At 42.5% G+C, this 24,549-nt stretch overlaps 1 protein-coding gene and 1 pseudogene across 10 annotated transcripts in view; both read left to right on the top strand.

Moving 5' to 3' along the window:
- The window catches only part of r3hdm2 (R3H domain containing 2), a 99,775-nt gene that overhangs the window by 60,802 nt on the left and 14,424 nt on the right, over positions 1 to 24,549 (top strand). For 3 of the 9 annotated variants that reach the window (XM_080729126.1, XM_080729123.1, XM_080729122.1), the window contains 9 exons: positions 440 to 548; positions 2,634 to 2,729; positions 3,141 to 3,190; positions 4,395 to 4,448; positions 11,307 to 11,542; positions 13,045 to 13,211; positions 14,962 to 15,060; positions 18,145 to 18,438; positions 23,159 to 23,294. In XM_080729126.1, coding sequence (XP_080585252.1) covers positions 440 to 548; positions 2,634 to 2,729; positions 3,141 to 3,190; positions 4,395 to 4,448; positions 11,307 to 11,542; positions 13,045 to 13,211; positions 14,962 to 15,060; positions 18,145 to 18,438; positions 23,159 to 23,294 — 1,241 coding nt within the window. The remainder of the gene's footprint in view (positions 1 to 439; positions 549 to 2,633; positions 2,730 to 3,140; positions 3,191 to 4,394; positions 4,449 to 11,306; positions 11,543 to 13,044; positions 13,212 to 14,961; positions 15,061 to 18,144; positions 18,439 to 23,158; positions 23,295 to 24,549) is intronic. The other 6 variants (XM_080729125.1, XM_080729124.1, XM_080729128.1 and 3 more) reach the window with 5 other exon arrangements.
- LOC308286338 (protein disulfide-isomerase A3-like) lies at positions 15,837 to 17,321 on the top strand (annotated as a pseudogene). The gene is made up of 2 exons: positions 15,837 to 16,974; positions 17,078 to 17,321. The product of its transcript is annotated as a protein disulfide-isomerase A3-like (transcript).

Genomic DNA, 24,549 nt, shown 5'->3' with positions numbered 1-24,549 from the left:
GTGGGAGCAATCGGACGCTGCGTTCATGATTTGAGGCAATTTTAGCCACTCCTGTAAACTTTGCCAGTCTTGGTCAGTCAGGATGGAACATGAAAAATCCGGCAGATCCGTCTTGATCACATGACTATAGAGATTTTTGCGTGAGTTTTGTTCAACATCTTCTGTAGTAGTAATATATATTTTTAATTTCTTTAAAAAATCTGCCTCCTGGTGGCGCTTTAACAGGACAATGTTGAAAGTGTGGGGTGGAGGTTTTTCCTTTGCTTGCAATTAGGTTTCACGCCGAGCGGTCCAGTTATAAGTAAAAATGTGAATCACCATCAGGCAGATTTGAAAATTGTAGGATGGCCTGGCGGAGACCATTTTTTAATCGGAATAATGTGTTATTACTGTGTCTATTAAGATGGTCATGGAAATGTTTCACGGTTTTCTCCCACAGCCCTGAACAACGGTTCTCTGAGCACATCAAGGATGAGCGCAACGTGGACTTCCAGAAGAAGTTCATCCTCAAGAGGGATGATGCCAGCATGGACAAGGACGATAATCAGGTACCTGTCCTGCTACATGGCACGTGGGCTGCAACTATTGATACTTTTTTGATTACCTTTTTGATTATTTGAATAATCAAGAAGCGTTTTTTTTTCTCCTTCTTTTTACTTTTCACATAATCAACAAATTGATGCAGACCAATTGTAATTGAGTTTATAATCGACTGAATTGAATTGACTACTTAAGCCCCATACTTTGTTGTATAGCAGTGTCGTGCAAAAACGTACAACGCATCACAGTGAGATGCGCTTATAGATCTGCTGATTCAGTTTTTTGTATTATTTTTTCTATTAATTAAAATCAATAATTTTGTATTCATTAAATTGATCAGTTTAATTAACAGTTATACTACTATATAGCACCCTTGAGAGACTTGTTAAGTGCGTCCACAGGCCTTTTTTCTTATGAGCACTGACCCTCCCAACATCAAAACATTAGCATTAGCTATTTTTAACCATACACAAGGGATGGTGATCCAATATCTGCTGCTTTTATATTGCCTTTTAACTAGGCCACTTAAACCGTGCACATGTAATTAGTGATTTAGAGTTCATACCTACTGCTATTTGTTGCGAGCGTCAGGTCGCAGTTACTGTCAAAACCTCGACCAGCTGTCAGTCTGTCACACGTCACACTTTTGCCCTGCTCATATCTCCGCAACCGTAGCCCCGATCCATGCCAAATTTTGCACACACACTCCTTGCCTGCCAAACCACAACCATCAATTCTCACATGCCCCTCTTCCAGCGCCACCATGAGGCCGATTCTTGCAAAACACATTTTTGGACACTGCTCCTAAAATGTTTAATTTGTTTAACAATTAGTGGAAGCTGAAGTGCCACTGCATCCTGAACTGTCACTAAGAAACTCAACATTTCAAACATAGCCACCACGGTTGCAGTATTGAACAAAAGCTATTTTCTCATTGTATCCTGTTTACACTTGGTTTTAAAAAAAAATTGTAAGAGTAAACAGAGCTATCTCATTGTGTCTAACTACTTGAAAATCATGTGTACAGCAAAGGCGCATTATTGATGGATTGAAATGAGATTGCTCATACAAACCACCTGGGTATTTAATAAACAATGATTGCCCAGGCTTTTGTTGTTGCTAATGGTAACCAACCTTGGCGGATGAATGCCCGGGTGACAATCTATATTTATCGACTTGACCACTGAATATGATTGTATGAATGAATGAATGCTTTTATTGCAGACTCATGGTCCATAGAAAAACATACAATTACAGTACATACATCAATAACCATAACTATACAACAGGTAGTTCCGACGAAGCAATCTGGTTGGTTGAAATAGCTATCTACCCGTGGTGATATTGAGCATTATGGAACAGATCTCATCAAACAAAGAAATCAGCTGCGCTGGTCACAAAAAAGCTGCCGGCTCGCTATCATTGTTTTTGTAGGCGATGCCTTATAAGCAGCTACGATGGAAGTTTCATGTGAAGTTCAGGGACATAGTACCTAAATGTGGCATTAATAAATAAAAAAATTCTATTGAATATCTTAATTACAATGATATGAAGTTGACGTGTTTTTGTAAGGTAGACCCTCCAGAAAAACGCGGACTAAAATCATTGATAATGCGGGCAAAAATCTTTGATTTTGCGATGAAATATGCTGGGTTTTGTGTGATTTTATGGGGTGAAATTGCGGAATATGCGAAAAATTGTGAAATATGTGACATGAAAAAAATTGCGAAATATGAGAAAAGTTGTGAATTGCATATAACACACACCCTCTTGTGTATTATTAAATCATTAAATCAAAACATGTTAGGGCATTTGATTTTGTTATATAAATACAAATACAATTTTAAGCCAATGTCTTGGTCTTTCACGCATGGTGAAGGTAGCCAATTAAAAAAAAACTGCGTCAGACCAAAGCCAGCTTTTGGTTTCACAGACCTTGAGACAAATTATGGTCCCTTTAGCAAAAAAACATCTAAAACACAGTAGAGCCCTGGTCTATGCCTTTATTGTAACTCGCCGTCCTAATTGGCCTTTGTTCGAGGATCAATAGTGCCAGAACAAATTCTGAAAGGTGGTTGTTGTCCAATTGGCAGATCCGCGTGCCGCTGCAGGATGGGCGACGAAGCAAGTCCATCGAGGAGAGAGAGGAAGAGTACCAGCGGGTACGAGACCGAATCTTTGCCCGAGAAGTAAGTATGGGGCAGGTCACTCCAGTACTACGAGGGACACATCCCGTAAAACTCTTAACTAAGTAATGGGACTAAGAGCACATCATTACTTTTGGGGCAGAATAAACCCTGATTTATCCTTATCTACAAGCTCACGGCGCATCACCATGCAACACGTTGTGAGCTTGTAGATAGGCTTTATAAAGCATAAAAACACGAGGGGGAGAGAGAGAACATATTGAGTGCTTGCCCTAAAGACGAGAAACCTAGTATGTCACTGCTACATTGTGTCCCATTCTAAATCCCTATGAAGTCAACTCCAGTGAAGATGTAGCATTTTTGAGAAGTTTTAATTGTGTTGATCTACACGTTTTTTTAGGATTGGGCTCAAGTGGTCCTGCTTGGTTGGATAAAGCTATTCATAATGTACAGGTGTCTTTTTCTTTGCAGTCCTCTCAAAACGGATACATCAACGACAACAGGTAAGACCACGATGCAGGGGAGTCTCACCCGTGTTCCCCTTCCCAAGAGCTTAAAAAACATTTTGACCTGGTACGCATTATTACGCATTATTACTTACTAACCATTATTTTATGCTTTAACTATTGAAAAAATAGCAGATATACAAGCTCACAGCGCTGCAAGCTTGTAGATCTACCATTTTTGAAGGATCTTGAAAATGTGTGCAAGTCTTTGAATATTTTTGACACGATTCTATAAATGTCTTCTAAATCCTTCCTTCTAAATTAGTGGTTCTCAAACCTTTTCATGTCAAGGACCCCCAAAATTACATGTATTTGGCTGCGGACCCCCATCTCAAAATATGTTGTTCCAGGTACCCCCCAGAAGCAAATATTTGAGTTACAAATGTTCGCTTTTAAAAATAAATATTCAAAGATTTGCAAAAAAGTATCTAGATTTTTCAAAAATAGCATATCTACAAGCTTGCAGCGTGGCACTTGATGCTGTGCTGTGAGCTTGTACATCTGCTATATGTTTATAGTTAAAGCATAAAATAATGGTTAAAGTGGTTCCAGGTCTAAATGGGTTCAAATGTGCTTGTCAGTCTGCTGTTATAGAAGATACAGAGACTACAGCTACGTCCAGATTCTGTAGAGGTCTGGATAGAATTTAGATCCACTGTACAGAAGTTAATGATCATTGTCCAGCTCATTCATTCCCTATGAAATCCTTTTCAGAGAGGAGCAAAAGAAGTGGTTTTGTCTTTAATTCTTGGAGTTAACAGGCAACTGATCTATTAAATTTATGTAATTTCTTTCCCTGTTTTGCTGAAGTAACCTTCAGTGTGGGGGAAACATAATGTCTTTGACAAAGATGTTTTTTGTAACGGAAGACCCGTTTTGTATAGGAGTAAAAAAGGTATCTAATAGTGGTCAGTTTAAGTCCCACCTCCCTCCCTGGCCCCCCGCTGTTGAGGATGAGTGATTAAGAGACAATATGCTGAGAGGGAGAGAAAAGGGGTGCGTGGGCCTTTCAACAGTTTCTGCTTTGTGTGCATTTTTATTTCTAGGGGTAAAAGTTCTACACTATACAGTACCTCCTTCAACCTTCCCCGACACCCCTCCCTCCTCTCCTGACTTCCCACCCACCTACCCCAGCCTCTCCCTTCTCAAATCCAATCCTGTAACCACAGCATTTTTCTCCCAATGTTAACCTCCTCAACAGACTTTCCACTGAAGGCTACTCCTCTAGCTCTCAAAAGAGGAGGCAGATCTTTAGGTACTGGGGTGTGCTGCTGACTTTGACTATTAGGGCTGCAACGATCGATTGTTTTCTCTGCAATTATTCTATCGATTACGCTTTTGGTTAATCAAATAATTTAATGTATTGTATATATATATATATATATATATCAGAGAGTCGACGCAAAGAAATTGTAATTGATGGGTTTTTATTCGGCTTAAAGTAGCACTTTTCCCATTTTCAACCATATCGTCATATCATTTGACCTGACTTATGCTCATTATTATTAGATGGCACAAATTCTGTCTGCTCTATCTGCGTCTCATTGGTGGGCTATGGACAGTGCAGAAACCTGCCTACCAATGACATCATCCATGCTAATAACATGCTAAATAGAAGCCATTGTTCATTAATAAAAAATATAAAGGGGAAAGTAAAACAAGTTTGAACTGTCCACAGACCTCTTCTTTGACACAAGTGGCAGAACTGGTGCCATCTTATATAATGAGCATTAGAGAGGTCCAATTATGGGAACATGGGTTGAAAATAGGTGAAGTGGTCCTATTTAGCCTTATTTAATACCATAACGTTTTATGCTACTATATTTAAAGACATGTATTTGGCATATTCAATTGAACATTATCTGTAGATATGATAACTACTCAAGCCTATAAATAATTACTAATAAATCAGGGAAGAAATACCCTATACTGTATGTCTAACCACAACAAATGGCCAAAGTAGCCAATCTACAAGCTCACAACACGTTGCCTCGTGACCAGGGACAGTCCCAGACAACCAGCAGCAGGCCTAGCCCATGAACACTAGAATGAAGAATGAAGTGAAAAACAATATGTATAAATATGCATCGACCACAAACAATAAGTAAAGTGAAACAATCACACTATCAGAGAAGTCGAGGTGCAAATAACTTATTATGCCCAGGGGTTGACACTAAGGTCTCAGAGGCACTTACCCGTCAAGCAAGTACTGGTCATGTTCTACTTGCCCAAAGGTAAAGTTTTATTTACCTGCTGGGGGCAGGTGGACAAGCCTTAGTGTCGATGCCTGCTGCCTATTTGTGGGATTACTTCAAACTTAAACACTTAAACAACAAAGTAAGTTGTCATCCATACAGAAAACACACTAACACACTAGCATTAAAGTAACTTGTCGCCACCTCCACAGCAAAAAGCCATTAACCTGCGTCTCTACAGCAGGATTGAGTGAGCGATGATTCCAGGACCATGGACAGTTCCTCAGCCACTAACAAATTAGGCTGATGAATTTTGCATAATAATTATCTACTAAAATACAGCAGTACTATGTGTATATTTTTATTGGTTAATTTCACTCACCATTACTAGAGCTGAAGGGCAGCGATTGTGACCTGCATGAAACTTCCTGAGAATGGCATCCTTCCATTCATTTTGGCAATCCAGCTAGCTAGTGTGAAACTCCTCTCTCCCAGAAAGGCATAACAAATACATTTATAATAATTTTAGGCATGTGTTGGCCTGTATTTCAGCCTATACATTTATTACAAATGTATGTATTCAGGAATAATGTATCCACCTCTTTCCGCGGGAATTTACTGGAGAATCTTTTGCACCACACTTCCGGTTAACAGCAGACATACAAGCTCACGTCGCGTCGCAGATGCAACCGTTGTGAGCTTGTAAATCTCACTCGGCTGCGGCTCCGGAAGCTCCGTGCAACTTCTGCGCAATGCACGATGGGATGTTGGAAAGTTGTGGATACATTTGTAAAACAAACAAAACTTTGTTTGGGTACTGGCTTAAAAATACAAATAAATACCCCCTGTGGCACTTGACGTGTTGTGAGGTTGCAGATCTGCTATATTTTATTTATTAAAATCATTAATCGATTATTATTTTTTTATAATCGATTAGTTCAATTAACTGTTGCAGCCCTATTTGACTTGTGTGTTTTGCCCATCTCTGAAAGTGGTTTGGTGCTGGTGGTGACTTGACTTGTGGTGTTCCTTGCTTGCCGTGGTGGGCTGATTGATGGCTCTTCCTCCAGCACGGCACCGTGGGGGCTTCCCACGGGCCCATGCATGCAGGCTGCTTTGTGGTTTCACTGGTGGGTGGGTGGGTGGGGGCACTGATTGACCTATTTACCTTTCCACACTTCAACAACCATCACCAGGGGTGTCACACCAAATTCTGGGCTCTGGGTACAAGGATTCACTCACATTTTGTGCTTTAACTATTGAAAAATAGCAGATATACAAGCTCACAGCGCGGCGCCGCGAGCTTGTAGATCTGCTATTTTTGAAAATGACAACAAAACAAAAATAACAAACAAGACAAGCTCAGACACAATACCATGTAGAATGGAAAAGTCAATACATGATGAGCGAAGCAATCAGTCCCCAGCCCCCCACGACCCCCTCAGCATGGAGAGGGCAGGTACCCAATCCAGATCGGAACAAAATTCACTGAGCACAGTTCAGCATCAGTCCAGAAACAGCAAGACAAATAAAACAGTGACAGATAGAGGTCAGGGCCGACAGGGGAACCCTTTAAGCACAGCGGCAGACAACACGGGCCCAATGAATCTCAAGTAAGGTGTCCCCCCCCCCCCCCCTCTTGTGACACCCCTGATCATCACTACATCCTTCTATGCAGTAACGGCACTACTTCCACACTCCACTGTCCACAGTATATTTTTGTTGATGTTTTGTGGTTGATTTTGTCTGATTTCTCTTGTTACCTGGTATGCTGTTAAAATGCTATTATACCTACAGTACAGTACTTTCAACCTCACAGCAATTTATCTAACAACCAAAGGCAATTGGATTATTAAGAAAATATACCCAGTATTGCAAAAATGTATTTATTTAGACTATGAATTGGTGTACTGTAATATTTTGACAGTTACTGGCTTTTGTCTGGTACTATTTCTTAATGTGTTGAACGCTTATATGTTGAGTTTCACCATAACAACAATACACAATGCAACACTTATTTCATATCTGCATTTATATGACTATTTATGTACATTCTGATTTTGAAACTTAAAATGTGTGGATTTAAAACTTTCATTTAAAAAAAATGCGTTATTAACTCATTTGCTGCTATTTTAAACATAGGCTGAACTGTTTTCCTGCCAAATTGTCCTTACCTTTTAACGTGGGCACATGCACGACGATATGTGCGCAGATCATATGCCAGGCGGGTAGAGGAATCAAACAGCTACCAAATTAAAAAAACAATTGTGAAAAAAGACCATTCTATGGCCGTGCAGCTCCTTCCTTTGTTTACAATAAAAAACCTATGGGAACGGAGCTACGATTGGACGTCAGACCGGATATGGAAACCTAGATCCGGTCCAAACCGGAAATACGACCGGATACAGTTAGGAGGCGGGCCTAAAGAGCCAGAATCGGCTATAATGAGCGATCATACTTGATTAAAGCTAATTAAATCTTCTGGCTCCTCAGGCATCACAGAGTGGTACAGCGGGAAATCTCCGGTTTCTACGGGGATCGCAGGAAATGAGTTAACATAATTGTTAGTAAACAATTTGTATGAACTATTTGTACGTTTAATTTTTACATGTACATTTTTAAACAAAAATTGAGTTTACAGAAACATATATATATATATATATATATTAGGGGTGCAACATATCGAACCATTGCAAGCATTTGTTTTGCATGAAAAACATTCCTCGGGTTAAAGGCGGCTCCCACAAAACTGTGAAAAGTGATGACTCATCACTAAACCATAATTTTATGGGGGCTGTTTTTAGCCCAAGGAATGTTTTTTGTGCAAAACAAATGCTTGCAATGGATTCAGAATCATTAAAAACCCCTAGTTTGACACCTCACATGCTACTTAAAGCATATTTATTTTTTGTGTGTTTTATCCTGTATAGTTAAATTAATGGGACTCCAACGAAAAAATACATAGTTATAAAAATACATTTATAAATCAAGGACATTTCTGTTTATTTTTTGTATCGAAAAAATATCGAACCGTATCGAACCGTGAATTTTGTGTATCGTTGCACCTCTAATATATATATATATATATATATATATATATATATATATATATATATATAGCCTATCTGCTGGCCTCCCTTAAATGAACCTATGCAAAGACCCCTCGGAAATACATGGGGGAAAATAATAGGACCGTAGGGAAAGCGTCTGTGATTGATCCTTCTAATAAAGACTGGGAGTGCAGAAGAGCGATAACTGATACGGAGCGGCTTTCCCCGGTGTGTGTGTGTGACGGAGACATGTTGTCGTGAGGGAAAAAAAACACGGAGAGAGATTGAATATCATGTGACCTGACCAACAGCAGAATACCTCCTCCTCCTCCTCGCTCTCTCATCTTTGTCTGTAGAGCCAAGCGAAGAACAAGTGTGTGTCGAGAGAGGGAGAGCAGCAGAGCACCCACCCTTCCTTAAAATAGGCTGTTGCAGAGAAAGGCTTAAAATAGGCGCTCCATTAATTACAGCCTCGCTGTAATATTTATCAACCACTGTCACCTTCAAAACAACCACTTCCATAACGCTACGGTCTCTTTACCATCTCTGTGTTCTCTGGGTGTGGAGATTCCCCAGAAATCCTGGCTGTTTTTCTTTTGTTTGGAGATTCCCCAGAAATACTGGGCCTTTTTCTCAAAGTTTGTTTTCATTCTTGGGCTAATGGCTGCTAGGGATGGGACGCTAACCGATATTATCGTTTATCGTGATAAAAAACACTCACGATAATCGCATAGTGGATATTTAATTTATCGTGATATTGTCCTCCGTCATGCACTGGGATCAATTCACCTTTTATTTGCCGAGCTGCATATCCGGTACCATTTAAACCCTCTCTAATTGCTAAAAGGTACTTATAATATATATACGTAGTTGATACAGTCGTTGTTTCACTCTCTATCAAATGTCTTTGCCTTGGTTCTCTGAGGAAGCCCGAAAGATCTGATTAAAGCAAACTTGGCCATTTTGTCTCTGCTGTCTGGTGCAGAGATGTAGTTCTTTGTTTGGTTACCATAATTTGTATTCATAAAACTGTTTGGTTGGTTGGTTCTTCCCACTAGCATTATAGCATTAAACATTTTCTCTTTAATTGGAGCTCAAATACTAATGCTGTGACTGGTGATTTAACCATTTAGACCAGGGGTCTTCAACATTTTCAGGCCAAGGACCCCTTAGTTCAGAGAGAGATGAAGCAGGGACCCCCCACAACCTTTTCATAGATTCCCTATAGTTTAATCGTTTGACAGTACGATCATCTGTGTATTTTGGATTCATGTCAATTAGTGTTTTGAGATATTTAACCACTTGAACCGTCAATATACTTAATAAACTTGACCTTTCACTCTGTACTTGGTCTGCTCTTTTTCCCCTCTACATCTGAGGACGACCGAGAGAGAGACCGATCTACAAGCTCACAACGCCTCGAGCTTGTAGATCGGCTATTTTCGTTCTCAGAATATGGACGCTAGGGTTCAAATGGTTAATATAAAAAAGAAACGTTTCTATCACAAAGATTTGGAGGACCCCCTGTAGTAACTCTGAGGACCCCCTAGGGTTCCCGGACCCCCTGTTGAAGACCCCTGATTTAGACCTTTGTTGACCGGAATTCCCCAGTGGCAACAAGAATGGCCAATCTACAAGCTCACAGCATTGTGACCCATTGTGAGCTTGTAGAGGTTATTTTTGCCAAATGGTTATTATTATAACAGGATAGGGATGCTAGGGTTCATGTGGTTAAAGGCTTTGTGAAAGCAGTGTCCACTGTCCATGCTTACAAGTGTGATCGTTGGTTTTCTTGGCAGCTACCCTTATCCAGGGTGACAGCAACACAGAGGCACTGAGTGTGTATGCAAGCAACATAGTTAACCAATCATAGTGGTGAACCTGTGTTAGCAACGTGGTTAATCCATAGAAACTGTGTGTGTGCGTTTGGGTGTTTGTGTCTAGCTGGTCTTCTATGTATACTTGTTCAAGTCTGCGTTTCTGTGTCAGGTTGTCTTTGTGTCTCCATTACAGTACAGTACTGTATGTATATAGTTTTGCTGTGTGCATGTCATGTTTTATTGTATGGCCATTGTATCATGTATTCACCTCTCACACATTGCGATTTGTTTCTCGGAATGTTTGTGATGGTTTTCCCCGTTGGCCTAATAATGAATGTTTGGTCTTGTTCGTCACGTCACCCCAATGTCTTCTTCCACCCCTTGGGTATGTGGTTGTCTGGAGCGTCTCCTTCCCGTGCATGTGTTTTTTTGTTCGGTGGATGGGTTGGCGTGTGTGGGTGTATTTGTATGGACGGTGGGTGGGGGCTTGCAGTCGTTTTCATTGCCTGACCTTTATCACGGTGTCACCCAGCCACCATGCATCTGTCTGTTGAATGCCCGATCCTACCAGCCTGGCTGGACAACTTTCCGTCTCTAACTCTCCATGACCGTACTGTACTGTGCTCTTCTCTCTCTCTCTCTCTCTCTCTCTCTCTCTCTCTCTCTCCCCTCAACCCCCCCACCTTCTTCTTCTGAATCTTCTCTTCTCCCAATTCTCCTTTCTCTCTCCTCTCCTCGCCACTCCTCCTGTCCCCCTTCACTGTTCTCACTCTTTCCCTTAAATTTGACACCCACCTCTCCATCTTTTTCTATCCATTCTCCTTACCGACCTTCCTTTAATTTCATCTCTTCCTTACCTTACCGGTTTACGTCACATCTCCTCTTCCTCTTCGCCTACCTCTGGCCTCTCTTCTCCTCTACACTCTGCCTCTTCCTGTCATTCTCTACCCCCCGTCTCCTTCCTCCTCCCTGCCTCTGCCCCTCTCTCTCTCTCTCTCTCTCTCTCTCTCTCTCTCTCTCTCTCTCTCTCTCTCTCTCTCTCTCCCAGGGGGAACCGTGAGAGCTCAAGCCGGGCGTCCAGCAGCCGTCAGAGCAGCACGGACAGCGACATGAAGTGCCTGGAGCCGCGGCCCTGGAGCAGCACCGACTCTGACAGCTCCAACCGCACGCTGCGACCGCCCGTCACCAAGGCCAGCAGCTTCTCTGGCATCTCCATCCTCACGCGGGGGGACAGTCTGGGCAGCAGCAAGGGCTCGCAAGGCAGCTGCAGGGGCTCCCGCTCAGGTAAGGGTGTGTGTGTGGGGGGGGGGGGGGGGCTCTGGGCACCCACAGGACGGGCTGGGGCTTCCCGAGTCGTGTCTGTTGCGAATTTGCATTAAAAAACTACTTCCTACTATCTACTATAGTCCGAGCGTTTCATGCACAAATCCTGCACTTTATGAAAGAAGCCTGAAATTTGGCACACAGTTAGAACATGCCATATGGAACATTTTTGGCTATAGGGACATCGCAGATTTGTCTTGGGAAACTTGTGGGAGCCAATCAAAGTTGGGCTCTCATAGACTTTACTATACAGTAAAATAATACAAAAAATAAATATGCTTTAAGTAGCATGTGAGGGGTCAAACTAGGGGTTTTTCATGATTCTGAATTCAATGCAAGCATTTGTTTTGCATGAAAAACATTCCTTTCCGAAACACGGCCCCCACAAAACTGTGAAAAGTGACGATTCATCACTAAACTATGGTTTTATGGGGGCCGTTTTTAGCCCAAGGAATGCTCTATGGAGAATTTGGCAGTTCAGCCTGAAAGGGGCCATTTTTTAAATGCAACGAATGGGTTAAAGGACACATGGAAAAATCCTTCAACAATTTGAATGTAATGTTACATAGAGTTTGCCCCCAAGTGGTGCAAAAGGCTTACTAGGTTACAGTACAAAAATAAACAAATATTATTGGTATATGCCTTACACTCTAAACAGTTTTCTGTTCTTTCTCACTATGATTATTCATTAATTGATCATTTTCATAGGTAATATTTTGTGTGTGTCATTGTCATGGCCAACATAAGACATGAGTTAGAAATAGCGGAACTCTAAATGTTATTATTTTAGTGCAGATGCAAATTGGATTTTGTTTTGGAGAGTGTTGCTATTCCTACCGTCTTTGGTGTTTTTTGTACTTGTTACAGGGTTCCCACGGTCATGAAATTCCTGGAAATATTTTGAAATTAGAATAATATTTTTCCAGTACCGGAAAAGTTTTGGAATTGATCAAGGGTCCTGGAAGGTCCTGGAAAAATAGCTATGCGTTGTCTTTGGTTATTGATTTTGTTAATACCTCTGAAATGACAAATTAAACATTGGCCAAATTGTCAAATATTAGAGGCAGAAATTGTGAAAATAGCCGATCTACATGCTCACAACGCCTCGCAACGCGAGGCGTTGTGAGCATGTAGATCTGCTATTTTCACAATAGAAACGTGTTATACAAAATTCCTCATCTCTTAGTGCTCGTCAGGGCACTAAGATCCCCAGTTAAAATATGATTATTTCGGGGGTCACAGCCTGAAAAGGTTGAGAACCACTGCCATACACTACCTGTCTTTGGGCATTGCGCATAGGAGTAAGCGACTTGTTATTGAACTGAATTATTGTTATATAGTCCTGGAAATTGGGTTAAATATTCTGGAAATGTTTTGGAAATGAATTGGTCAAAATGTGTGGGAACCCTGTTGTTACTGACAGTAGCTGAGCACCCACAGCCAACTCTTCTCTGTATCTCCAGGCCTGTCCCTGGTGAGTCCAGATGTTTGTCCCCCAGCCCTGCCTCTCCAGGTCAGCCGTAGCCTGCTTCCCTGCCCCTCGCAGCAACCTCAGCAACAGCCTCAACCACAGACCGCCCTGCTGCCCACGCCACAGCAGCACCCGATGGGCAACCACATGATGGCTCAGGTAAGCGTCTATATCTATCTATCTATCAGTCAACCATCCCATTTAGACCTGGAACGCATTATTACGCATTATTACTTTAACCATTATTTTATGCTTTAGCTTTTGAAAAATGGCAGATATACATACGTACAAGCTCACAGCGTGGCACAGAGTGTCGTGATGCGAGCTTGTAGATCTGCTATTTTTGAAAGATCTTGGAATATTTCTGACCCGATTTATAGAACATAGAATGTTTACTAAATGCTAACGGGTTTCTAAAAATCCTGTGTTTCTATGTCAGTGGTTCTCAAACTTTTTCATGGCCACGGACCCCCATCTCAAAATATTTCCAGGGAGCCCCAGAAGCAAAATTTGAGTTACAAATGTTCGCTTTAAAAATACATACTGTATATTCAAAGATTTGCACACATTTTCACGATGAAAATAGCAGATCTACAAGCTCGCAGCGCGGCACAGAGGTCTTAATGGGTTAAGGCAGGGGTCTTCAACAGGGCGTCCGGGACCCCTAGGGGGTCCTCAGAGTTACTACAGGGGGTCCTCCAAATCTTCCAATCTTTTTTATATTAACAACTTGAACCCTAGTGTCCATATTGGAGAACTGTAGCCAAAAAATAGCAGCGCGAGGCATTGTGAGCTTGTAGATCGGCTATTTTCAGCAAAGAGCAGACTAAGTACAGAGTAAAAGGTCAATGACGGCTCAAGTGGTTAAATATCTGAAAACACAAAATTGACATGAATCCAAAATACACTGATTGTACTGTCAAACAATGAAACTATATGGAATCTATGGAAAGGTTGTGGGGGTCCCTGCTTCATCTCTCTCTCAACTAAGGGGTCCTTGGCCTGAAAACATTGAAGACCCCTGGTTTATTGGCAATATTGCCCGCTCCCTTAAGCACATGAATCCCAGCGTCCCTATTCTGGGCATGTCATGATTGGCGAACAATTGATGGAAATGAGCAGAACATTCGCAGAAAATAGCAGATCTACAAAGCTCGCAATGAGTTGAGAACTCGCAGATCGTCCATTTTCAGCTAAGAGATTTGGTGTAGAAGGAATGACTGAGTGGCCCATGGGATAGAGCTGTGGGCGCTATGGGGTTTAAGTGGTTTAAAGGTTTCCCATGTATTTAGATTCAGATCATAATGAATGGGATGGACAAGGAGGAGTTAGTGGGTTATCCTAGATCAGCTCTCCTCCTCGTAACCGGCGTGATGAATAAATCAAGACATATCAGTGATTCTCAACCCTTTCTTTAATGTATTTCAAGGACCCACATTTTGATGTTTTTTTTTATTTTATTTTTTTTTTATCTTTGAGACCCAAATCTACACTTGAAAATCCTTCGTGTTATTTTAACTGTGAGACCTTACAAATGGGACCAAATGGATTACGGGTCCATTTGGTCCCATGTGTACAGTCCCACAGTTACAGACCTGCAACTCCTCAAGGACTCCTTGTTGTCCCCGGACCCCACGTTGTTGAGAACCACTACTTTAACGCCCAATAGTAGCCGTTTTACACATACAATGGTAGTCTTTGGTATATCAGTATTAAACTGCCTTTTCCCCACTTTTCCATTTTGTTCATTAACAACTTCTCCTCTGTGTTCTAACCCACATCTTTCTCCCCACCTGCCTGTCAAACCTACCTTCTCACTGGCTGGCTCCTCACCCTTTTCTGTTTTCTTTGCTTCCCCCCCGCCTTTCTGTTTCTGGCTCTTTCTCTGTCTCTCTGGTGGTGTGCGCAGCCTGTTGCATCACTGCAGCCCTCTCAGCCTGTCTCCTATTCAAGCCCTTCCTGTCCCCAGGTCCTCCTGCCCATCTCTCCTCCCCAGCAGTACACAATGGTACTGTCACCTCTCTGGAGAAACTCACTTGATTCTAGAATGGTGAAACAAACTGAAAACAATGACATATACAAAGAAGTCAACTTTCTGCGTTGCTCCAACTCATTTTGGATGGTCTGCATGCGTGCTGCATGTTGACACTCTAAAATGCAAACGAGTTCTGAAAGACATGCGAACAGGTTTTGATGTGCCTACCTTTGACTCCTCCAGTGTGGCTACAGCTGTTGTAAACAGCTAAATGATTATTACACAAGCGTCTGACACTTTGAGTGTGTCTGGGCTTTTTGAGTTAATTCCACAGTTCACTCCCACATTAACCCTGGCATTCCTATTTTGGACATGCCATAGATGAAAAATACAATAGCCTAGGCTGTATCTACAGACTTAAGTTGTTAAAGATTGTGTCGAAGTATATCTCCCAGTATCTTACACAGTTGCTTACACAACACTTTGCTCCTGTTGACAGTCATGATATTGCTCTAGACACTCATGTAGGACTTATGTTACATTCACATGGCTTAGGCAGACACGGCAGGGGACAACAACTTAATCGTGGCGCTTACGCTGGGCATGTCCTATCCATGTATGGGTATATGATATGCCGATTTGCAGTGACATCAGGCATGTCCAGTCCATATATGTTCTGGACTTTATGACAAGTCAATGTTGACCTTTATCTCGTTATATAAAGGGCTTTAACGGACGCAATCAGCAATTTGTAATATTCTTCTTATATATTTTATCTAGTTTAGAAGTTAGTTCACAACACAGTCCAGATGTTGAAGTGGCTGTTTTTTGCTCTACTTGTTGGGGCAGCACTGGCCAGTGACGTGCTCGAGTTGACGGATGATAATTTTGACAGCAAGATCAGAGATCATGAGCACATCCTGGTGAAGTTCTTTGCTCCCTGGTGTGGCCATTGTAAACGACTGGCACCCCAGTATGAGACGGCTGCCACCAGGCTGAAAGGCATCACCTCATTGGCCAAGGTGGACTGTACAGCCAACAACAACGTCTGCAGCAAGTATGAAATTAGCGGCTACCCGACTCTGAAGATCTTCAGGGATGGAAAAGACACTGGTCGTTACAATGGCCCCAGGACTGCAGATGGTATTGTCAGCCACCTTACAAAACTGGCTGTACCAACTTCAGTGGAACTCAAGACCGAAGCAGATTTTGAGAAGTACGTCGCAGTACATGCCAGTGTTGTTGGGTTCTTTGCCGACAGTGGAAGCAAATCCCAGGCTGAGTTCCTGAAGGCAGCCAGTGCTTTGGGTGAGCCTTACCGTTTTGCGCACACCAACCTAGAGTCTCTGCTCCAGAAACACAGAGAGGGAATCATTGTGTTTCGCCCACCACACCTCCGCAGCGTGTTTGAGGACAGCACAGTGGTGTTCAGCAAGAAGAAGATCACCAGCAAGAAGGTCCAGAGGTTCGTCGAGAACAACCTCTTCGGCATGTGCCCTCATATGACGGATGCCAACGAGGAACTGCTTAAAGGGGAAGAGGACGTGCTGGTGGCCTACTATGATTTGGATTACGACAAGAACCCTAAGGGCTCCAACTACTGGAGGAACAGGGTGATGAAGGTTGCCAAAGGTTTCCTGGACCAGGAGAAGAAGATTAGATTTGCCGTGGCCAATAAGAACCTGTTCAGCCGTGACGTGTCCCAACTGGGCCTGGATGGGAGCACAGGAGAGCTGCCTGTGGTCGGCATCTATACATACAAGGGACTCAAACATGTCATGACAGAGCCGTTCACTCGTGATGGGAAGGCCCTTGAGCGATTCCTTAATGACTATTTTAATGGTAATCTGAAAATTAGTACCTAAATCATTGCCGATCCCAGAGAACAACGATAGACCAGTCAAGGTTTGGTGCCTGCAAACTTCGACTCCATTGTAAACGATGACAGTAAAGACTTTTTTTAAATTAATAGTCCACGTGAAGGCAGGTATCAGACATCAGATCCTAGGTGGTATGTACCTTAACCACTTGGCTATCAGCGCCCCCACAGTAAAGACATCTTGATTGAGTTCTATGCCCCTTGGTGTGGCCACTGCAAGAGACTTCTGGAGCCTTAAATACAGAGAATTAGGAGAAAATCTGACTGGCAAGCCTAACATTGTCATCACCAAGATGGACGCAGCATACTCCGTAACCCCGCAAGAAGTCAAAGTTATTCCCCACAATCAGCTACTCTACCTGCTGGACAGAAGCTGAGCCCGAAGATATACGGAGATCACAAGTTCAACGACTAAGCCGCCCAACCCCTATAAAATGTCAACTTCCTCAAATCAAAACTTGACCATCCCTCTTTTGGACATTAACGAGGGAGAAGGAACTAAATTACTATTCCAGTTTCAAATGCTCTAAATGCGGGGTCACAATGCCCAGGCCCCACTCCCCTGTCGCTTGTTGAGTCCTTGCTCCTCTGGGATTATCACTGTGATAGGCTGAGGGGTGGTGGAAGAGGGATATTTTTTTGTACACATCACATAATAAAAAATAATAATATATATATATAGTTTTTCAGAAGCATACGATTACTATTTACTCCCTGTGTGAAGGAGCTAAGTAGCATACAGCAAGCTCACCTAAATTTTCATTTGCCGTCGTCCGCCACTGCCTGAATCCATGTGAATGCAGCATTATACTTGAACCTAAAATACACTTGTCAGGACACGTCAGAAACATGTGAACCCTAGCAGAACATTTAGTACATGACATGGTAATAATGACAATGTATATGAGACGACAAAGCAACAGCAACAGTACTTCACCCTCTAACCAACACATTATTTTATTACTGATCCTTTTGTGAAACATTATGCTTGATTTTATACCTTTTTTTTTATAACTAGTAAAGAGGCGTTTGCTATGATTTCTAGAAATGTCTAATGAAATTTCAATATACCTAGACAATTAGTCATTGTACAGTTATAGAAATGTGAAAAGTGTATATGTTAGCATTTGTCATACACAGTACAACAAATTGCAATAAAAAGTGATTTTCAGATTATGATAAACCTATTATGATAGAACCTAACCCACCAGCACTAACTTTATTCTGGTCTCTTCCAGGGAGAGGAGCTGGCGCCCCAGTTCAGCCAGATGACGCTGAGTCGGCAGGGCTCCAGCGAGAACCCCGAGCCTCCCCCCATGTACCAGCCCCCTCCCACCGTGCTGTCCCAGCACCCCCCTCCACAGACCAGTTACATCATGGCCACTACGGGACAGCCCATGGCCCCTCCGTCTGGCTACCAGCCCAACACTGGCCACCCCCATCCTCCACCCCCGCCACCTCCTCCGTCCCAGCCTGTCATGCAGGCCCCGCCACCTCCCCAGGGTTACATGCAGCCCCCTCCACCACAACAGGTACAGTATGATGGCTTCCTCCACAGCCTAGAGCAGTGGTTCTAAACCTTTTCAGGCCTTGACCGCCAAAAGAATCCTGTTTAACACTGACTGACATGCACTTAGAATTGCAGTTGAGGCATTCCATTTTTTTAGTCTTATATTATTTGACAATTTGGCCAATGATTGACCAGTTTTTATATGCACTTAGAATTGCAGTTGAGGCATTCCATTTTTTTAGTCTTATATTATTTGACAATTTGGCCAATGATTGACCAGTTTTTATATGCACTTAGAATTGCAGTTGAGGCATTCAATTTTTTTTGTCTTATATTATTTGACAATTTGGCCAATGATTGACCAGTTTTTATATTATAGTTGTTGATTACTTTGATGTTGTACTGGTGTTTTTCTTTTCTATTCTTTGAGGTATTAAAAGGGTCTTAAAGTCCTTACATTGTCAATTCACTTTCACCTGGGGACCCCTCGAAATCATTTAGGGGCCCTCCTGGGTGACCAGAACCACAAGCTGGATCAAATAAAGTTGACTAATAATCGTTTGTTTTAGTGCCATTGGCGCAACAGAGGGGTCAAGTGAGCCTCAGGACTCCTCAGACTGGCACTTACTTTCATGTATAGTACATATAGTACAGCACCCAATTGACACCACTAGGCCAAAAAGTAATGAAAGCTAATGAAAAGAGTTCATAAATACTACTAATAGCTGTCAATGTTCGCAGACAGGTAGCGATTGGGCTGCAGGCCATTCGCTACTGGTACATGGAGCCAGTCTGCACTGAAATGTTTTTTTTTTTTTTTTCTCTTATACCTTGTGATCCCTCCCGCTGCTGGCTCACCTGCCAGTGAGGAGTCCCCACCAGGACAATATACAGTGTATATACAATATACATATACTATTCATCCTACTCTCTCTTCTACATGACGAAACATAACGACTGGAAAGTGAGAATCATACACTGGCTTCCATTGAGCACAGGTAAAGAAAAGGCTGTTGCATTTCCGGCAGTGTATCCCTGGTCTGATTGTTCTTATCCTATCCATTTAGCAGCCTATTTGCAGTGGCATGGCTGCAGAGCCACTTTCCATGTGGCAGCATTTGAAGGGGTCCGTGGCTGCGATGTCTACTGTACAATCTTAAAGCATCCATTATATTGCGTGCTGACTCATGCATAATGACAGCTGTTTCTCTTTCCATTCTTGACAAACCAAGCAGTCAGACTGTTGCTAGCGTGTGATTGTGATGTATAAATCCATAAAGCATTTATTAGCATTCACTAGAGGAGAGGAAAACACAATTGACCACTCAGAGGGTGTAACTACCGTTCAGAGCAATGTAAAGATGGAAACCTGTACAACATACTGGTGTCAATTTATGTCATTGTAGATTCAGGGTTTGTTGTCAGTGTCATTAAAAGGTTGCTGAACATACCAGAATAACCGAGTCGGTGTTTGCTATGGACGTTTGAGAAGAATCTCTTCTCCAGGCACTTTGGTAAACTTTGGTCAGCTGTAATGTAAATATACTGTGAGTCGTCGTAAATGCGCTCAAAATGCCTGACTGTCCAATGTTGTCTTTAAGCCTGTGGTCCCCTATAGCACTTAATTAATGTCAACATAAACTGGGACTTACCTACAACTCAGGATTAATAGAGAATCAAGGAGCAGTTTTCAAAGTTGATTGCACTGTTAACATTTTATTTTGTAAAGAAAACATTTTCTTTATTTTTGAGTGTTCCTGGAAGGAGCTAAGCTTCAACATCTGGCTTTGTCCAGGACAAGAACCGTGGCCTACATCTGGCCTACATCTTGGTACAAAGCTCTCAATGTTTGTTGTGCGCCCAGGGTCACATTCGCCAAGCTTTGACACTTAATTAAATTAGCTCATAAATAGCACCACTCACTTCACACTAGGTGTCCTCACTTCACACTAGGTGTCCTTTTTGTTGGGCTACCCGATAATTACAACATGCAATGGTGACGTCTCACAAATGTAGATCCTTCTGTCTTTATTTGGCATGTTTCTGTACAGCTAAACTATGTATCCCCGCCTCCAGTGCTTCTGCCTTCTCCGGTCTAGATTGTTTCCCCCTTTTTTGCCAGACCCATGAAATGGGTAGGCCTACATAAGCAAATGTCGGTCTGTCCGGTTTTTCTCCATAGATGGTCATGATGATGACATGATGATGACATGAGGGAGGGATAGACCGACAGACAAAGCCTTCATGTCATCACAATGACATGAGGGAGGGACAGACCGACAGACAAAGCAAAAGGCTTTGTCTGTCGGTCTGTCCCTCCCTCTTTTCTCCATATTTGGTCACAATGATGTCACAAATGATGATGACATGAGGGAGGGACAGACAGCCTATAAAGGGACAGACAGCCTATAAATGTACCATTAAATTTATAGGCCCAGAGGGTTGGCAGAACCGGGGTCTGGCACAACCAGGTTGACCTGGTCTAGTTTTAACACCTCTGCAAGTTTCAAACGTATCTACCCATGCTTTGTACTTTTCATCCCTCTCCATCCCATGCCTCTCGCTCTATCCCCTTGTCCTCTGATGTTCATGCGGTATTGACTGGGAGAGGAAAGCACACGGTGGTGGTGTTTGGTGTGTGGGCGGACCACTGTGGAATAGAAGAGCAAATATTGACACCGCTGCAGCCCTGTGGTCGGCGGGCTGCGTGTGAGCCATGTCATGTATGCAGATGAAGGCAGAGGCAGCAACCATCGATCCTCCAAACTTCCACTTTCTCTCTCTGTCCTTTTGATGTGCCTGTAGGGATCTATAGGGATGTTGGGGAAAACGAGTAGCTGCATTTAGCCCAATTACTGTATATGGGGCAAGTTACAGTACTTGCTTCGCAAGCAGACAACTAAAGGGATGGAGCTTTTGCCATTTTTTTTGTATCTTTCGAGTAATGTTTTTCTTTACCCCCTTTTTCTCCCCGGTTTAGTCAATTGATTCCTCCCCAAACACATTGCTGTGTTGTCACTGCTGTTTTATCATGCTGACTCGCCTGCCAGTGAGGAGCCCCCACCGGGAGGACGTAGAGCAGGGTTCCCCAATTAGTTTTCCTCAAGGGCTGAATTATGTCTAGGGTACCAAGCCGAGGGCCACAACATTGCATGGGGCAACGGCGCGTTCCCGCTACACCAGCGACAGTTAAGATATCGTCGTTGTCGGGTGAAAATCTTGTAGGCCTATGTCCAAAACCGTTCGTTTTGCATTTATCGTTTTAAAAATGATTTAAACTAGTGAAAACAGCCGATCTACAAGCACACAACGCCTCTGCATTTATTATTTTAAAAATGATTTAAACTAGTGAAAACAGCCAATCTACAAGCACACAACACCTCGCTCTGCGAGGCGTTGTGTGCTTGTAGATCTGCTGTTTTCACTACTTTTGTGCGACAGCCTTGTATGATGAAGCAGGGCTTTGCTTTGCGAAAGAACGTACACATTTGGAGATACGACGATATACTAGTGTTGTTGCTGCTCTTATACCACCATTATTACTGGGGTTGGTGGGGGCCAGACAGTAACCCCCGCGGGCTGCCTATTGGGGAACCCTGACGTAGAGCCTTCGCCCAACACTCCTGTACGAATGAATACGTGCAGTGACAATTTTTACCCTCACCTCCCGCTTCCCTCCCCGAACATGGGGCTATTGTGTTCATGTAAAGGCTCAACAAAGCCGGATGCACAACTGTGGATTTGAACCCACCCTTTTCGAATAATGTTGCTTGCCAAAAGCTATAATTATCAGCTGAAAAAATCTTGTTCATTTTGTTATTTTCTGAGGTTTGAAGCTACGCTTCATGGTGCTAAGGAAAAGCGAGAAACGCTTGTCTACGTATATAGACATTGCATTGAAACCTGAAGCAAGTCCTTAGTGCTGAGTCTGCTGACACAGTATATGCTAATTGGGGCGCAATGGATTCCAAAATCAGCCTCTAAAAAGGTCTGTTGGCTGATAATTCTCCTATCCTGACTGTCAGTCCCTCACATTTCACTTACTAATATCACATGCCAAATTCAATCTAAAACAAACAAAAAATCTGTTTCCAGTCATAAGTTACTATGAAAATCTCTACCGGCTGTCTGTCCGTCACGTCACTTTTTTCCCTACTCTATCTCAGGCACCGTTAGCCCTATGGATGCCAAACTTGGCACACACACTCCTTGGATGGCAAATCACAGCCTGATTTCTCACGTGGCCCTCTTCTAGCACCACCAACAGGCCGATCTTTGCAAAACACATTTTTGGACACTGCCCCTACAGATTTTGGCCTAAAATCACCTAAAGCGGTACACACACAGTATCTCTAAAGTCATGTCATCAACATGGAGCTGTCCCATTTCCCATATTCCCTCCTGATTGGCTACGATTGCCTTCTAAAGTTTGTGTATGCGACCTGACGGTCGCTTATCTCCCGATTAGGGAGTCTTACTGGTATATATGAATTGGCAACATTGTTACCTGATTTATACTCATTTGCTGATCATGTCAAACAATAGCCAGTCTACAAGCTCACAAGGCATCGCAGCACTATGTGTTGAGTGCTTATCGATCTGCTATTTATAGGTGCGCAACTACGTCTAAGTATATATCAGGCCTTATTCTTTTATCTTTGTCTTATTACACTTTTTCGTCACCACATGCTGTTGTAACTGTTTTTTTCTTCCTTCCTTCTTCTCTCACTTCCCTCGCCCAGATCCAGGTGTCGTTCTATACCCCTGGTCAGTACCCCAGCTCGGGCCAGCAGTACCGCGTCTCCCAGCCCATGTCCCACCAGGTGTCTTATCCCACCCAGCGCACACAGCCCATGCCTCAACCCGCACAGCAGTCAGGTTTGTATATATTTATTTGTCCTCAACTATTCTATAATTAACAGTACTAATGTACACCACCTTTCAGCAGGGGGCGTTGAACAGGAGGAGCTCACAGTAGGGGATCCTCAATAGCAGTTGAGCCAGTAGGGTACAACAGCAGTGGCAAACCACTGAAATGTGTAGGGAGGGTTAATTGGCACCGTGAGGGGAAAATAACAGTTTGTTTTTACAACTTCTCTAAACACCATTAAACACTTTTAATTCGTGATGTCTGCCCCCAAAATGATGTACCTGAACTGTATTTATTCATTCATGTATTTTAAAAGTGAATAAACACTGTTTCTGACAACAACCCAACATATCCCGGTAGAACCCAGTAAGTAGCATTACCATTTGAGTGGTACTTCTGTATGGAGAAGCACTATAATGACAACAGAGCTATGAGAGGTCGAATACTTTCTTCCAACCATGTACAGTAATAGTACAGACAGAACTCAGCAACCTCTTCTGGTGATGGTTATTTATTAGCTCAAAACATCAGGTCACCCAAAAGATTTACTATATTTTCCGAAAGGCAAAATAAACATAAAAGAAACGTAACTGAATCAGAAAGCAAATAAAAAGAAAATATTGTATGACCCTTGATTGACTGACACACCTGATATGTCACAAATCATCACTTAAGGAGACACCACAATGGGAGCTAATGAGACGAAAATGAGACTATCAAATAAAATAGTAAAATAAAAAATAAAATAAAAAGAGAAAATACAGGCAAAAAGGTGGTGCCAGAAATACTGCTAAAATGTATGTTTCACAGTAGGACTTAAAAGTACAGTGTTGTATGTTTAACTATCATCCATGGACCTCATAAAAAGAGAAGGTTAATACATTTTACCAAGGCAAAAGAAAACAAATTGCTAAATCGTTTGGCATGTTTGACAATTATACCAGGTGAAAGGTAGATTTAAAATAACCTTGAACCAGCGTTGTTCTGCCAAGTCGAGTACAGTGCACTCTTACCAAAATAGATTTTTTTTCTACGAAAAGCCTGGCAGAATTATCCTTCACCCTCTTTTCATTACACAGGCAGGCAGGCAGACAGTGTTGACTAAGTGAATGGACGCTCGCTCGCAAGCAAGACCTGCTAAGTCTTTAATACTGACGGTCAACAAGACCTTCCAACCAGGCTGTGTTCTCAAACACAAACTAGCTGTTGTGAAAGTTTATTTTGGCAGGCTGCGAACTATACAAGACCCTGCGGTATGGGAAC

Source organism: Nannobrachium achirus (assembly GCF_963921795.1).
Source record: "Nannobrachium achirus genome assembly, chromosome: 6".
NCBI classification, from domain to species: Eukaryota; Metazoa; Chordata; class Actinopteri; order Myctophiformes; family Myctophidae; genus Nannobrachium; species Nannobrachium achirus.
Note: the sequence above shows the minus strand (reverse complement) of the source record. Positions and strands in the feature narration are given on the sequence as shown.